Source organism: Scyliorhinus torazame, chromosome 1, assembly GCF_047496885.1.
Source record: "Scyliorhinus torazame isolate Kashiwa2021f chromosome 1, sScyTor2.1, whole genome shotgun sequence".
Taxonomy (NCBI): domain Eukaryota; kingdom Metazoa; phylum Chordata; class Chondrichthyes; order Carcharhiniformes; family Scyliorhinidae; genus Scyliorhinus; species Scyliorhinus torazame.
The window spans coordinates 245,853,533-245,868,120 of record NC_092707.1 but is presented as its reverse complement, the minus strand read 5'-3'; the positions used below and the strand labels follow the sequence as shown (position 1 = coordinate 245,868,120).

The following is a 14,588-nucleotide window of genomic DNA, read 5'->3' as shown; positions in this document are numbered from 1 at the left end:
CCATCCCATGCATGGTCACTCAGGTAGATCCAGCAGTGCGCAGGCCCAGAGCCTAGCGAGATAGACTGCCTCCTACTGACCTCAGCACGCTGTCCCAGGACCAAATTTTAAAAAAAAATGGAGTCTTCCTGCCAGGGGCGGCAGAAGAGAGCAGATTACGCGTCCGGCACATACACTGATGTCACATGCCCTGTACGTCTATGCTTTGGGCTCAAAATCGCAGGGGAGAGATTCCTCCATTTTGTAAACAAAGCAATGGAACTGTGATGATTTGAAATGGATCATTTCATAATAAGGAAGAGAGGGCCAGAGACACAAACAGCCAGAATCTCACAATTGAATTTGCTGAGAGAGCTGCGCAGGAGAGTCCACGACAGGGCAAAGCAGTGCTGGTGTGAGCTCCACAGCCTCTGGTGAACACTCCATTAAGAAGAAGCTGAAATAAGGAACAAAGCAATATAAAGAATGATTTCTTATTAATTGTGCCAATGCAAATCAGGATGCAAAGCCCATGTTTATTATATGCAGGGAAGTACTGGCAAAAAAAAGTTTAAAACCATCAAAACTTCATAGACGAGTTCGAGGAAAAACCTCTTAATTTTTTTCAAAGGATGCAGCAGCACTTAAATCGACAGCTGAAGTCCTTAGCAGAAATGTAACATTGAATGACAAAGCAAGTGAGATTCTGTGGACCAAGCAGGCTCACCTGTTGCATTAACAGAAAGGTTGGCCAGCATGGGTCCCAAAGTCGGTAAAAATGTGCCTCGGGAAAAAAAGTTTGAAAAGCACTGCCATACACAATACAGCTTGGTATCAACTATCCCAGTGATAATTCAATGCGTACACATATTTATAATATATAGGGATGTGTGTGTTCACATCCACATATACCATACGCCGCACAGTTTGGCATCAACTATCCCAATCGCAGCCCTTCCATCCCAGAGTTGGATGGAGAGCGCGCGTGCGCAGTTGCAGCCGCTCGGAGGCCATGTTTGGTGCTAGTGTTGGATCGTGATTTCTGAGGGTTCGGGGAAGAAGCTGCTGACGCTGCGGGGAGGGAGGGTGGCGGGCAGCGCGGCCCCTTCGCTGGAGGTTTCTTTTTTCCCGGCGTTGATTTGGATGTGTGTGTTCAAGTATAAGCGGGGGTTGGAATGAGTGAGAGGCGCCCGCACCTCCCGCAGGAAGGTCCCACCGAACCTCCCCACTTGTTCTAGCTCTTTCTGCCCGGCGCCACCATGTCTTCCCACTCGCAGGGAAGCTTCGACCTGTCCCGGAGGAACCCGCAGGAGGACTTCGAGCTGATCCAGAGGATCGGGAGCGGCACCTACGGCGATGTTTACAAGGTTTGTCTGCAGTACTCGAGCCCCAGGACACACTAGGCCCCGACCAGGGGAGGGGGGTGCGCTAGCGGCCGGGCTTCACCCCCTCAAACCCTTCAGGGCAGACACCCCTCCACCCGATCTGTGCTCCCACAAGCTGACAGGACGGCCCTCTTCCTGCCTCTAACGTGGGGGGGGGGGGGGGGGGGGGAGAGACTTGTTTATCTCGACCGCTTTCAGCAGCAAGGGACGGCGTGCGCCCTTCGCGACTGTTCGTTGTTAATTTAACATATATAAGAATTGGGATTAATGAAAACTTGTTGCTCTTTAATGGCGCATCGGCGGCGTTCATTTGTGGAGCAGTTATTCCAGAGAGTGCGAGTTCCCATTGAAGCCACTTTGAGAGGTTATTCCGTTTTGTTTTTAAAATCTGTAAATAAGAGTTGGTATCCAATTGGAAAAAAAATGCTATTTTGTTGACAAAGCCCATGTGATGTCCTGAGGGAAGGAACTTTTGTTCCTACCTAGTCTGGCATGTATAGGAGGAAAGATCAAGAAGAGATTTGATCGAGATTTTCAACATCTTGAGAGGTTCGGACAGAGTAGACAGGAAGAAACTGTTCCTGTTGACCTAGGGTTCGAGATACCAGATTACAATGATTTAAGATGATTGGTAAAGAAGAAGTGGTGACACGAGGAAAAACTTTTTAAGCATTAGGTGGTTAGGATCTGGATGCTCTGCCTGAGAGTGTGATGGAGGCAGATTCAATCAAAGCCTTCAAATAAGAATTAGATGATTATCTGAAACAAAATAAATTACAGGGATACATAGAAATGGTGGGGGAATGTGCCTCGGTGCGTTGCTCTTCCAGAGCACTGGCATGAGCACTGGGCTATATGACCACCATCTGTGCTGGAACCATTCTGTGATTCTATTCTATGATAATCCTACTCCACTGCAAGTACCAACATGGCAACAAGATAGCACAGTGGTTAGCACAGTTGCTTCACAGCCCCAGGGTCCCAAGTTCGATTCCTGGCTTGGGTCACTGTCTGTACGAAGCCTGCACGTTCTCCCTGTGTGTGCGTGGATTTCTTCCAGGTGCTCCGGTTTCCTCCCACAGTCCAAAGATGTGCAGGTTAGGTGAATTGGCGATGATAAATTGCCCTCAGTGTCCAAAAAGGTTAGGTGGGGTTGCTGGGTTATGGGGATAAGGTGGAGGCGTAATAGGGTGCTCTTCCTAAGGGAGATGGTGCAGACTCGATGGGCCAAATGGCCTCCTTCTGTACTGTATATGCTCTGATTCCATGATAACATTGGCAACTCTTAACTACTCTCTGGTCCAGCTGGCCATTGTCATCACGGCAGCTAGGTATGGGCAATAACTACTGACTGTACAAGAGGTGCTGTGTGACTTGTGTTATTGCGTGTGTGACTTGTGTTATTATGTACTCCATGTCATCATTTGTTGGAACTTATGGGCTACTCTAAAGAGATCAGTACTGGAAAAGTTGAACAACTACATATCATAGCTTCCCTCCATTCCCCACCCTCACTTAAATTCAATAACAGGACTGAGTGCTGAGTAACGTAACTGTCATATAAACCCATTACATAACAATGCTAGAAGACTCCAGTCAGTCATGTTTTCAGGTTGCCTGACTTACCGTAGGAATTTAATTTGAATCTTAAAACTCAATTAAATAACCAAATAAATTTTCTGACAGCTGGACTGGTTCTCGACTGATATTTTTTGTGAAACAGCACTAGATGTATGGAGTATGTAACACCGATTTTTATATATTTACACAACACAATGGTTTCAATATAAACTCAACAATAAAATCAAAACTTGAGTTGAACATTTGGTCCATATTGCTTCCCATTTCTATGTTACAGGCCATGCCCATTACTCCTCAATGTATCCTTATTGAATAACCTATTGTGGTCTGTGTTTGGCCAGTACCTTGCATATTGATCCTGTTTGCTGTTTCCAATCCACCTTTATGCTTGCTGTGCTGTTTTCTGATTTTACCAAGTGAATTTGACATTAATAGATTGGGAATACCTACAATTTATGTAATGGCATTTTCTGACATTGCAGCAAATTACAGGGACTGGTACAGGATACACATTCTTGGTACTGAGGAGGGCAGTGCCTCTCTGTCATTAAATACAGGAAGTTGGACACGGTGCAAGATTGTTTGGCAAAATCTTTGCTCTTCTCTTCAACATATTTAAAAAATGTTGGTGTGTTAGCACTCTGGGTTTGGTTTCACTGTTTAAATGCATTCCTGACTTTGGAATAATGTGCCCGTTAAAAATGAGGATTGTTTGCAAAGTAGGTTTTTATGAGCTTTTAAGTAGAGGAATCTTGCTTCATTGGGACCTGTGTTGGTGATGTCACAAAGGCATTTGGAAGATTCATGTGATCTTTATTCTGCTGTTTTGCTCAGAGTAAAAGTAACTTATTAGACACCACAGAATGCAGTTGCAGAATCAGGGCAGAATAGAGCGCAAATAATTTGAAATAATAGCACATATATTGCTTAGAAGTTTAAAGATGCAATTGGTTATTCATTACCTCAGCATATGTTTTAAGACTATATTTGATTCCGGTGGCGGTATTAAATAGACTTTTGTAAAATTGCCTCTCCACAAATTAATGTTCTACTCTTTTTCATTAGTCACAATTGTTGAAGAATGGTAAGAGATAGAAACTAGGATGTTGTAGGCCTATTAGTTTAACGTCAGTTAAAGTTACCCAACCCTATTGTTAGAAACACAGTTCCTGAGCATTTGGGTAAAGATGAGCTGGTCAGAGAGATCCAGCAAAGATTTGTACAGTGCAAGTCATATCTCATGGGCCTGATTGAACTTTTGAAAGGAGATAAGTAAGGTGATAGATGAGAGAATATTTTTGGATGTTATTTTTATGGACTTTCAGAAAGTATTTGACAAACTTTCACATAAGAGATTTAACAAAAATAAAAGCACATGAAAATGGAGGCAATCTATTGGATTGGAACTTGGTTAGGAGATGGGAGACACAAAGGGATAACTGGCAGAATGTGACTTGTGATGTACCCAAGAATCTGTACTAGAGTCACAGCTTTTCACTATGCTTAAAAATAACATGAATCAATGAATAGCGAGTTATTTATTTAAGTTTACTGATACTAATACAGGGGGCACAGTAATAATGTTGATGGGAGCAGGAAATTGCAAAGGGATATTGATAGATTATATCGAGGACGGGGCAGAAATGTGGCAAATCGAAGTCTGTGGGAACGTGTAACTTTGGACCTAAAATCAGAGTACTTTCTAAAAGGGTGAGAATCTAAGAATGATGGGTGAACAGAGAGATTTGGGAGTACAGAAATAACTAAAAGCTGGTATATAGGTGGAAAAACATTGGCCTTTATCTCAAGAGAGCTGGAATACAAAGGGGTGGATGTTATATTACAGCTGTATAGAACATTGGTTAAATCCATCTGGAGTACTGCATTGTGTTGTAGGCTCTACTCAGGAAGAATAAATTGCCTCCGGAGGGTGTGCAGCACAGGGTCATCAGAATGAAACTGGGGTTAGAAGAGTTAAATGAAGATGACAGGATGCAAATACTAGGCTTGTATTTTCTTGAGCTGTTTGGATTTAGGGTGATTTGATAGGGTAGATTGAGCAAAACCGTCTCCCCTGGTTTTTCATATCAAGGTTAGAGGAAATCTGGACTCTGTCCCTTAAAGAGCTGTTGAAACAAGATCAATTGAAAATTTTGATGCCAAGATGGATAGATTTTTATGACTGGTGATGAAGGATTACGGGACCATAATGGAATTAAGATACAGATCAACCTTAACCTACTTGAATTACTAAAAAGACTTGAGGGGCTGAACGACAATCTCCTTTTCCTATGTTTCAGTCATTAATTTCTTTTTGATAAATTGTGCAATCAGAAGAGATTAAAGGTAGTGGAGAAAATCGTCAGAATCGATTTATTTGTGTTTTGTAGAATAGTGTGCGCTTTGCATCATGTAACTGTGATATCTTGAATTGTTGGTAGGGCAATGTAATGTAACCCTCCCAAAAAGTGTTGACTTATGGAAGTAGTTTCACAGGGTGTTTACACCATTCAGTACTTCGCCCTAGTAATTATTCCTGATGTTTGAGACTGTTGGCAAGCTATTTAACCATGACAGCCAAGCTCAGTATTGATCTGGCACCCGCAAACCTGAATTAATTGAACAGAAGTCATTGGATGGCAGTCAGGGATGTGATCCTTGCCTGATTTATTTTGTTTACTTCTAGATTTATATATTTTCCTTGTTATCCCAGGGATTCAGGGGGAAATTATTGTTCTCCCTAAATTCAGTTAGCATGACAATGTTGTGAAATTCTGATATAAATGCTTAGTTCTACACATGGCAGTGACTCATTGAGTGAGCCTCCTGAGTCATGGTTTTTTTGAAGGGTGGAGAAAATAATTTACGGGTGATATGGGGAAATATAGCTGGTCACATATATATAACTAGAGGAAAACATTGCCAGCTTTGTACCTGAAGCAAAATCCCTGCTCCCTTTTATATGATTGCCTGAGCTTCCATTTTTAAACATTCTGTTCTCTGATGGTGTCGGCAGATTCACAGTTATTGCCCATTCTTTGTTTTTCTGAGAAGGCAGCGGTGGGGTTTCATGAAGTGCTGCAATCCTTATGCTGCTGGTGCTTGCACAGTGTTGATGGGTAAAGGCGTTCCAAAATTCTGACCTAAATATGTTGAATAAACAGCAGTCCCTATCCCAGTTAAGATGGTGTGCAACTTGGAGCAGTACTTGGAGGCTGTGATCTCGCTGCTTTTGTCTTTCTCTGTAGTAGGGGTCAAAGGGAGGGAGGCCCTGTTGATGAATTACTGCTGTTTGTTCTCTGGATCATGCATTCTGCTGTCAGTAAGTTAGTGAGGAAAGTGTGGCGGTTGAATTCTCCAAGTTGCTCCATTTTAGACAATGTTGAGCTTCTTTAATGTTGTGGCCGCACCCATCCAGGTGAGGAGTGTGTATCACATAATGTTCCTGACCAGCCTTGTATACAGATGGAGAGGCTTTGAGCTATCGGGTGGTGAACCATCATTCCCAGTATTTGTCCTGATCTTGTAGATTGTGTTGATATGACTAATTCAGGTTTCTTGTAGTGGTGACCTCTCAGATGATGGTTGGGGACTTGGCAATATTGCCATTGAAAGTGAAGGACAAATGGCTAGGCAAGATGTCTTGTATTTATGTAGTCCAAATGTTACCTGCTATTTGTTAAATAAGCAAGGATGTCATCCAAGTCCTGTTGCAAGATTGCTTGGACTGTTTTCCTTATTGGAGGAGTTGTAAATGGAGCTGAATGCTGAATTGTCAGAGAACAGCAGTACTGCTGATTGGATATTGCATGGAAGACCATTGATGTAGTTTGAAGGAGGAGGGAAAGCAGCTGGAGATGGCTGGATTGAGGACGTTTTCCTGAGCAGCGCCTGCAATGCCATAACTGGTCTGTGGCAAATGCCGCCATCTTCCTTTGTGTTGGTTTTAATATCTGTAAATGGCAGGTTTTTCCTTTGATTCCCCATTGACATCAGTACAGGACTTGGTTAAGTGTCTTGCTGTCTTGGGCAGTTGCCTTTAAATCTCTTCTGGCATTTGGCTTTTGCTTCCATATCTGGATTAGGACTATGATGTGGTTTGGAGCTGAGTAATTTTAACAGAGCCTGAACTGAACGATGGTGAGTGGGCTATTGAGAAATAGTTGTTGATTGCTGCTATTATTAATGATTCTTTCCATCACTTTTTAATTGGGAGAAAGCTGATTTGATGGCCCTTGACATATATTGGTAATTTTGAATATTGCTGAAAAGAGAAACATATCAAAGATTTTTGTCTTGCTCTCATCAGGGTAAACGCAAGAGTGACATTTCAAATGATCACACCAATTTACACTACAGGAGAAAAGGGTACTGGTGGCTAAGGCATTGCCATGGCGAAAGCCATGGAGGAACTGTAGGCTCTCCCAAGTCCCGGGTAATTCAAAAAAAGCATGGCTTGAACATATTCCTTTTGTTTGCAGCGAATGGGCCCCTGTCTATGAATGTTTGTTTCTATTGTAAATGAGCTGCGTTTTTAGCTTGACTGTCTTAAATTGATTGTTAGTATAGATTTGAGCATGCTCAGGACTATTGAGGTTCTGCCCAAATGTGGACTCACAACTAACACTAGGGGGGCGATTCTCCCAGCCCTGTGCTGGGCCGGAGAATCGCCGCAACCGCGCCACGGCACGTTTGGCGCGACGCTGGCCGGGGGCCACTGGAATCGGCGGGGCCACCGATTCTCCGGCCCGGATGGGCCGAGCCGCTGCGCGGCACGAACGGTCGGGGTGCGTCCTGTGGGGGGCGGGGCCTCAGATGGGGTCTGACCCGCGATCGGGGCCCATCGGTCGGCGGGCTCAATTGTGTGGTAGGCAGAACATCTGTTTGGATTGATGGCAGCATCCTGTTGGTGGAAAATACCACTTGCTTAGCCGCTACACAGTTGCAGCATGAAATGGCTTGAGAAACCTGCTAATAGGTATTCTGTTAACAAAGAAGAACAATGAACAATACAGCACAGGAACAGGTCCTTCGACCCTCCAAGCCTGTACCGGTCATGATCCTGGTATTCAGGCTTTTATGGTTTTATAACAATAAAAGATACAAATACAAATGGAAACGTAGTTCAGTGCGTAACACATTCCTCCATCTCCCACTGTTCCCACCTTATCTAAACAAAAAATAGCCCCCTCCCCCCGGCCCGAATCTGCTGACAGTTTAGTTTTCTCCGAAGAAGTCGATAAAAGGCTGCCACCTCCGAACGAACCCTAACGTTGATCCTCAAGGAGAACTTAATTTTCTCAAGTCTAAGAAACCCAGTCATGTCGCTAACCCAAACCCCTGATTCTGGGTGCTTTGAGTCCCTCCACACTAGCAATATCCGTCTATGGGCTACCAAGGAGGCAAAAGCCAAAACGCCGGCCTTTCTCGCCCCATGGACTCCCGGATCTTCCGACACTCCAAAAATTGCCATCTCTGGACTCGGCGCCACCCCTGTTTTTAGTATCGTGGACATAACATCCACAAATCACCTGCCAGTATCCCATAAGCTTCAGGCATGCCCAAAACATGTGGACGTGGTTTGCAGGCCACCTACACTCCTCACACACCTGCCCTCCACCCCAAAAAACCTGTGCATCCAAATCACCGTCATATGTGCCTGGTGAACCACCTTGAATTGTATCAGGCTGAGCCTGGCACATGATGAGGACGTGTTGACTCTGCTCAGCGCATCCTCCCACATACCCGCCTCTACCTTCTTACCCAGTTCATCTTCCCATTTACGCTTTATCTCACCTATCTGGGTTTCCTCCCACTCCATAAGGCCTTTATAGATTTCCGAACTTTCCCCTCCCCACCCCCATTCTAGAAACTACCTTATCCCCTGTGACGGTAGAAGCAGAAAGGTCGAAACCTGCCTTTGCGCAAAATCCCTTACCTGCAGATATCAAAACTCCTCCTCTAAATCCTCCAACAGGGAAAGAGCCCATCAATAAATAGATCCCCCAGCGCCGCAATCCCTGCTCTCTGCCACCTGCGAAACCCCCCATCCATCCTCCCCGGGATAAACCGGTGATTACTACAAATTGGAGCCCACACCGATGCTCCCTCCACTCCCATATGCTTCCGCCACTGTCCCCAAACTCTCAGAGCCGCCACTACTACTGGGCTTGTGGAGTACCGAGCCGGCGAGAACAGGAGAGCAGATGTTAACAATGCCCCCAAACGTGTGCCCTTAGATGAGGCCGCCTCTACCTGCTCCCACACCGACCCCTCCCCCACTACCCACTTCCTAATCATGGCTAGATTTGCCGCCCAGTAGTAGTTCCTGAAGCTCGGCAGCACCAGCCCCCCCCCCACCCCGACTCTGCTCTAACAGTACTTTCTTTACTCGTGGGGTTTTACCTGCCCACACAAACCCAGAGATCGCCCTATTCACCCGCTTAGAAAAGGCTTTTGGTATAAAAATAGGGAGGCACTGGAAAACAAAAATAAATCTCGGAAGGACCATCATTTTTATGGTCTGTACCCTCCCTGCCAGTGACAGCGGGTGCATGTCCCATCTCCGAAAGTCCTCCGTCAACTAACCGGGCCAGATTTAATTTATGTAGCTGCTCACACCCTGTGCCACCTGAATACACAAATAGCGAAAACTCCCTCCCACCACTTTAAACGGCAATTCCACCAGTCTCCCCTCCTGCCCCCTCACCTGGATCACAAAAACCTCACTTTTACCTATATTCAATTTGTACCCCGAGAACCGGCCAAATTCCCCTAAGATCTGCACAATCTCCCCCACCCCCCTAACGGGTCAGAAATAAATAGGAGTAGGTCGTCTGCATATAACGAGACACCCGGTTCATCCGCACACTCGCCACAGGTGCCTCGTACAGCAACTGAACCCAGTTAATAAAGCCCTGCCCAAACCCAAATCGTCCCAGGACCCCCCACAAATAATGCCATTCCATCTGGTCGAAGGCCTTCTCCGCGTCCATAGCGACCACTACCTCCGCCTCCCTCCCCTCGGAGGGCCTCATGATCACATTTAGGAGCCTTCTAACGTTGGCCGTTAGCTGCCTGCCTTTAACAAACCTCTATCACCTATCACCCCCGGAACACAGTCATCTATCCTTGAGGCCAAAAGTTTGGCCAGCAATTTGGCATCGACATTCGGTAGGGAGATTGGTCTGTCTGACCCACATTGCTCTGGGTCCTTCTCCTGCCTCAGGATCAATGAAACTGAAGCCTGTGACATTGTTGGGGGAAGAACATCTCGCTCCCTTGCCTCATCGAGGGCAGCACGGTAGCATTGTGGATAGCACAATTGCTTCACAGCTCCAGGGTCCCAGGTTAGATTACAGCTTGGGTCACTGTCTGTGCGGAGTCTGCACATCCTCCCCGTGTGTGCGTGGGTTTCCTCCGGGTGCTCCGGTTTCCTCCCACAGTCCAAAGATGTGCAGGTTAGGTGGATTGGCCTTGCTAAATTGCCCTTCGTGTTGGGTGGGGTTACTGGGTTATGGGGATTGGGTGGAGGTGTTGACCTTGGGTAGGGTGCTCTTTCCAAGAGCCGGTGCAGACTTGATGGGCTGAATGGCCTCCTTCTGCACTGTAAATTCTATGATAATTAAATGCCCTCACCAGCAGCAGGCCCAGCAATCCAGAAACTTCTTGTAAAATCCCACTGGGTAGCCGTCCGGTCCCGGGGCTTTGCCCGACTGCATGGCCTCCAATCTACTACTTCAACAATGACGATTGGGGCTCCAAACCCCTTCACTAACGATTCCTCCACCTTCGGAAACTCCAACCCTTCCAAAAACTGCTTATCCCCTCCGCCTCAGCTGGGGGTTCCTGACTCATACCATCCCAGCCAAGCTCAAATCAAAGCTCCAACACCTAGGACTTGGCTCCTCATTCTGCAACTGGATCCTCGACTTTCTAACCCAAAGACCACAAAAAGTAAGAATAAATAACAACACCTCCTCCACAATAGTCCTCAATACCGGGGCCCCGCAAGGCTGCGTACTTAGCCCCCTACTATACTCCCTGTACATACAGGACTGCGTGGCAAAATCTGGTTCCAACTTCATCTAGAAGTTTGCTGACGGTACGACCATAGTGGGCCGGATCTGGAATAACGACGAGCCAGAATACAGGAGAGATATAGACAACCGAGTGGAATGGTGCAGCGACAACAATCTATCCCTCAATGCCAGCAAAACTAAAGAGCTGGTCATTGACTTCAGAAAGCAAAGTGCTGTACACACCCCTGTCAGCATCAACAGGGCTGAGGTGGAGACGGTTAGCAGTTTCAAATTCCTCGGGGTACATATCTCCAAAAATCTATCTTGGTCCACCCACGTCGACGTTACCACCAAGAAAGCACAACAGCGCCTATAATTTCTCAGGAAACTAAGGAAATTCGACATGTCCACATGAACTCTTACCAACTTTTAGAGATGCACCATAGAAAGCATCCTATGTGGCTGCATCACAGCCTGGTGTGGCAACTGCTCGGCCCAAGACTGCAAGAAACTTCAGAGTCATGAACACAGCCCAGCCCATCATACGAACCTGCCTCCCCTCCATTGACTCTATCTACACCTCCCACTGCCTGGGGAAAGTGGGCAGCATAATCAAAGATCCCTCCCACCCGGCTTACTCACTCTTCCAACTTCTTCCATTGGGCAAGAGATACAAAAGTCTGAGAACAAGCACAAACGGGCTTAAAAACAGCTTCTTCTCCGCTGTTACCAGACTCCTAAACGACCCTCTTGTGGACTTACCTCATTAACGCTACACCCCTATTTGCTTCACCCGATGCCGGTGCTAATGTAGTTACATTGTGTACCTTGTGTTGTCCTATTATGTATTTTCTTTTATTTCCTTTTCTTTTCAATTGCTTAATGATCTGTTGAGCTGCTCGCAGAAAACTACTTTTCACTGTACCTTGGTACACGTGACAATAAACAAAATCCAAATCATACAGCTGACAATAAAACTCCTTGAACACCCCATTCACCCCCGCTGGGTCCAAGAACGTGTTCCCCCCTGTAGCGCACAAAGACTCACGAGAGACGAATACAGATGAAGTCGATGAGGCTTTATTAAGCGTGACTTGTTCCCCGCAGTTCAGTAGCTGACTGGCCTGCGGGGGAGAACTCCAAGGCGGAGCTAGAGGTCAACAGCCAACCAGGACCCGGGATCTGTCAGCCAATGACATCACGGCTTCACAGTCCCACATGACCCCTAATGCATACTACCACATTCACCCCTTGTTAAAAATGAACCCGGCGGGGTGGTGCTTCGTACGGTGGTAAGGGTTTACAAGGCTGGTCCTGGGAGGAAAACTTTTGCATGTACAGAGGTTTTTTTTGTTTTGAACTATTTACAGTAAAAGGGGGAAAAAGGAAAACGTTCTCGTTACAGTCCACAATATAGTAGTGTTACATTGATGCCACAAGTCGGTCGGGCGGTCTGGTCGTCCTCGTCGATTGTCTCGGACCCGGTGGTGGTGCTTGTTCCCGTGTTGTCGTCTCCGGGAGCCTTACGGTTTCTGCTTCCGCTTCACTTCTGGTCGGACCTGGGAGGAGGACCGATCCCCCCGGGAAGGGGGCGCTCGCGGGGTGCGCCGGTGGCAGGGAGGGGGTGATTGGTGTCGGGGGGGGTGTGCGTGTTGCCGGCGGGCGCCAGATCTCGCAGGGAGACCGTGTCCTGTCGGCCGTCGGGGTACTCCACGTAAGCGTACTGCGGGTTCGCGTGGAGGAGGCGAACCCTCTCGACCAACGGGTCCGACTTGTGCGCCCGCACATGTTTTCGGAGCAGGATGGGTCCTGGGACCGCCAGCCAGGTCGGCAGCGACGTTCCAGAGGAGGACTTCCTGGGGAAGACAAGGAGGCGCTCATGAGGCGTTTGGTTAGTGCTAGTACACAGTAGCGACCGGATGGAGTGGAGAGCGTCCGGGAGGACCTCCTGCCACCGTGAAACTGGGAGGTCCCTGGACCGTAGGGCCAGTAGGACGGTCTTCCAGACCGTGCCGTTCTCCCTCTCTACTTGCCCGTTCCCCCGGGGGTTGTAGCTGGTCGTCCTGCTCGAGGCTATACCGTTGCTGAGCAGGAACTGGCGCAGCTCGTCACTCATAAAGGAGGACCCCCTGTCGCTGTGGACGTATGCGGGGCAACCGAACAGTGTGAATATGGTGTTAAGGACTTTAATGACTGTGGCCGCTGTCATGTCAGGGCAGGGGATGGCGAAGGGGAAACGGGAGTACTCGTCCACCACGTTCAGGAAGTATATGTTGCGGTTGGTGGAGGGGAGGGGCCCTTTGAAATCCAGACCAAGGCGTTCAAAGGGACGGGAAGCCTTGATCAGGTGCGCACCATCCGGCCTGAAAAAGTGCGGTTTGCACTCTGCGCAGATGTGGCAGTTCCTTGTGACTGTACGGACCTCCTCCACAGAGTAGGGGAGGTTGCGGGACTTTATAAAGTGGTAGAACCGAGTGACCCCCGGGTGGCAGAGGTCCTCGTGGAGGGTTTGGAGGCGGTTAATTTGTGCGTTGGCACATGTGCCGCGGGATAGGGCGTCGGACGGCTCGTTCAGCTTTCCGGGACGGTACATGATCTCATAGTTGAAGGTGGAGAGCTCGATCCTCCACCTTAAGATCTTGTTCTTAATTTTGCCCCGCTGTGCATTATCGAACATGAAGGCTACCGACCGTTGGTCCGTGAGGAGAGTGAATCTCCTGCCGGCCAGGTAATGCCTCCAATGTCGCACAGCTTCCACTATGGCTTGGGCTTCCTTTTCCACTGAGGAGTGGCGGATTTCTGAAGCGTGGAGGGTTCGGGAGAAAAAGGCCACGGGCCTGCCCGCTTGGTTAAGGGTGGCCGCTAGAGCTACATCGGAGGCGTTGCTCTCGACCTGGAAGGGGAGGGACTCGTCGATGGCGCGCATCGTGGCCTTTGCGATATCCGCTTTGATGCGGCTGAAGGCCTGGCAAGCCTCTGTCGACAGGGGGAAGGTCGTGGTCTGTATTAGGGGGCGGGCCTTGTCTGCGTACTGGGGGACCCACTGGGCGTAATATGAAAAAAACCCCAGGCAGCGCTTTAGGGCTTTTGAGCAGTGCGGGAGGGGAAATTCCATGAGGGGGCGAATGCGTTCGGGGTCGGGGCCTATTATCCCATTGCGCACTACATATCCCAAGATGGCTAGCCGGTTTGTGCTAAACACGCACTTGTCCTCGTTGTATGTGAGGTTCAAGGCTTTAGCGGTCTGGAGGAATTTTTGGAGGTTGGCGTCGTGGTCCTGCTGATCGTGGCTGCAGATGGTCACGTTGTCGAGGTAGGGGAACGTGGACTGCAACCTGTGTTGATCAACCATTCGGTCCATCTCTCGTTGGAAGACCGAGACCCCGTTTGTGACGCCAAATGGGACCCTTAGGAAGTGGTATAATCGCCCGTCTGCCTCGAAGGCTGTGTACTTGCGGTCACTTGGGCGGATGGGGAGCTGATGGTAGGCGGACTTGAGGTCCACGGTGGAGAAGACCTTATATTGGGCAATCCGATTGACCATGTCGGATATGCGGGGGAGAGGGTACGCATCTAGTTGTGTGCACCTGTTGATGGTCTGGCTATAGTCTATGACCATCCT

At 47.9% G+C, this 14,588-nt stretch overlaps 1 protein-coding gene across 8 annotated transcripts in view; it reads left to right on the top strand.

The window, feature by feature from the left end:
* Positions 1 to 980: 980 nt before the first annotated feature.
* LOC140420140 (mitogen-activated protein kinase kinase kinase kinase 3-like) overlaps positions 981 to 14,588 on the top strand; it is a 438,778-nt gene continuing 425,170 nt past the window's right edge. For 6 of the 8 annotated variants that reach the window (XM_072504215.1, XM_072504206.1, XM_072504185.1 and 3 more), the window contains exon 1: positions 981 to 1,346. In XM_072504215.1, the coding sequence (XP_072360316.1) occupies positions 1,239 to 1,346 (108 nt within the window). In that variant the 5' untranslated portion in view covers positions 981 to 1,238. The remainder of the gene's footprint in view (positions 1,347 to 14,588) is intronic. The other 2 variants (XM_072504190.1, XM_072504171.1) reach the window with 1 other exon arrangement.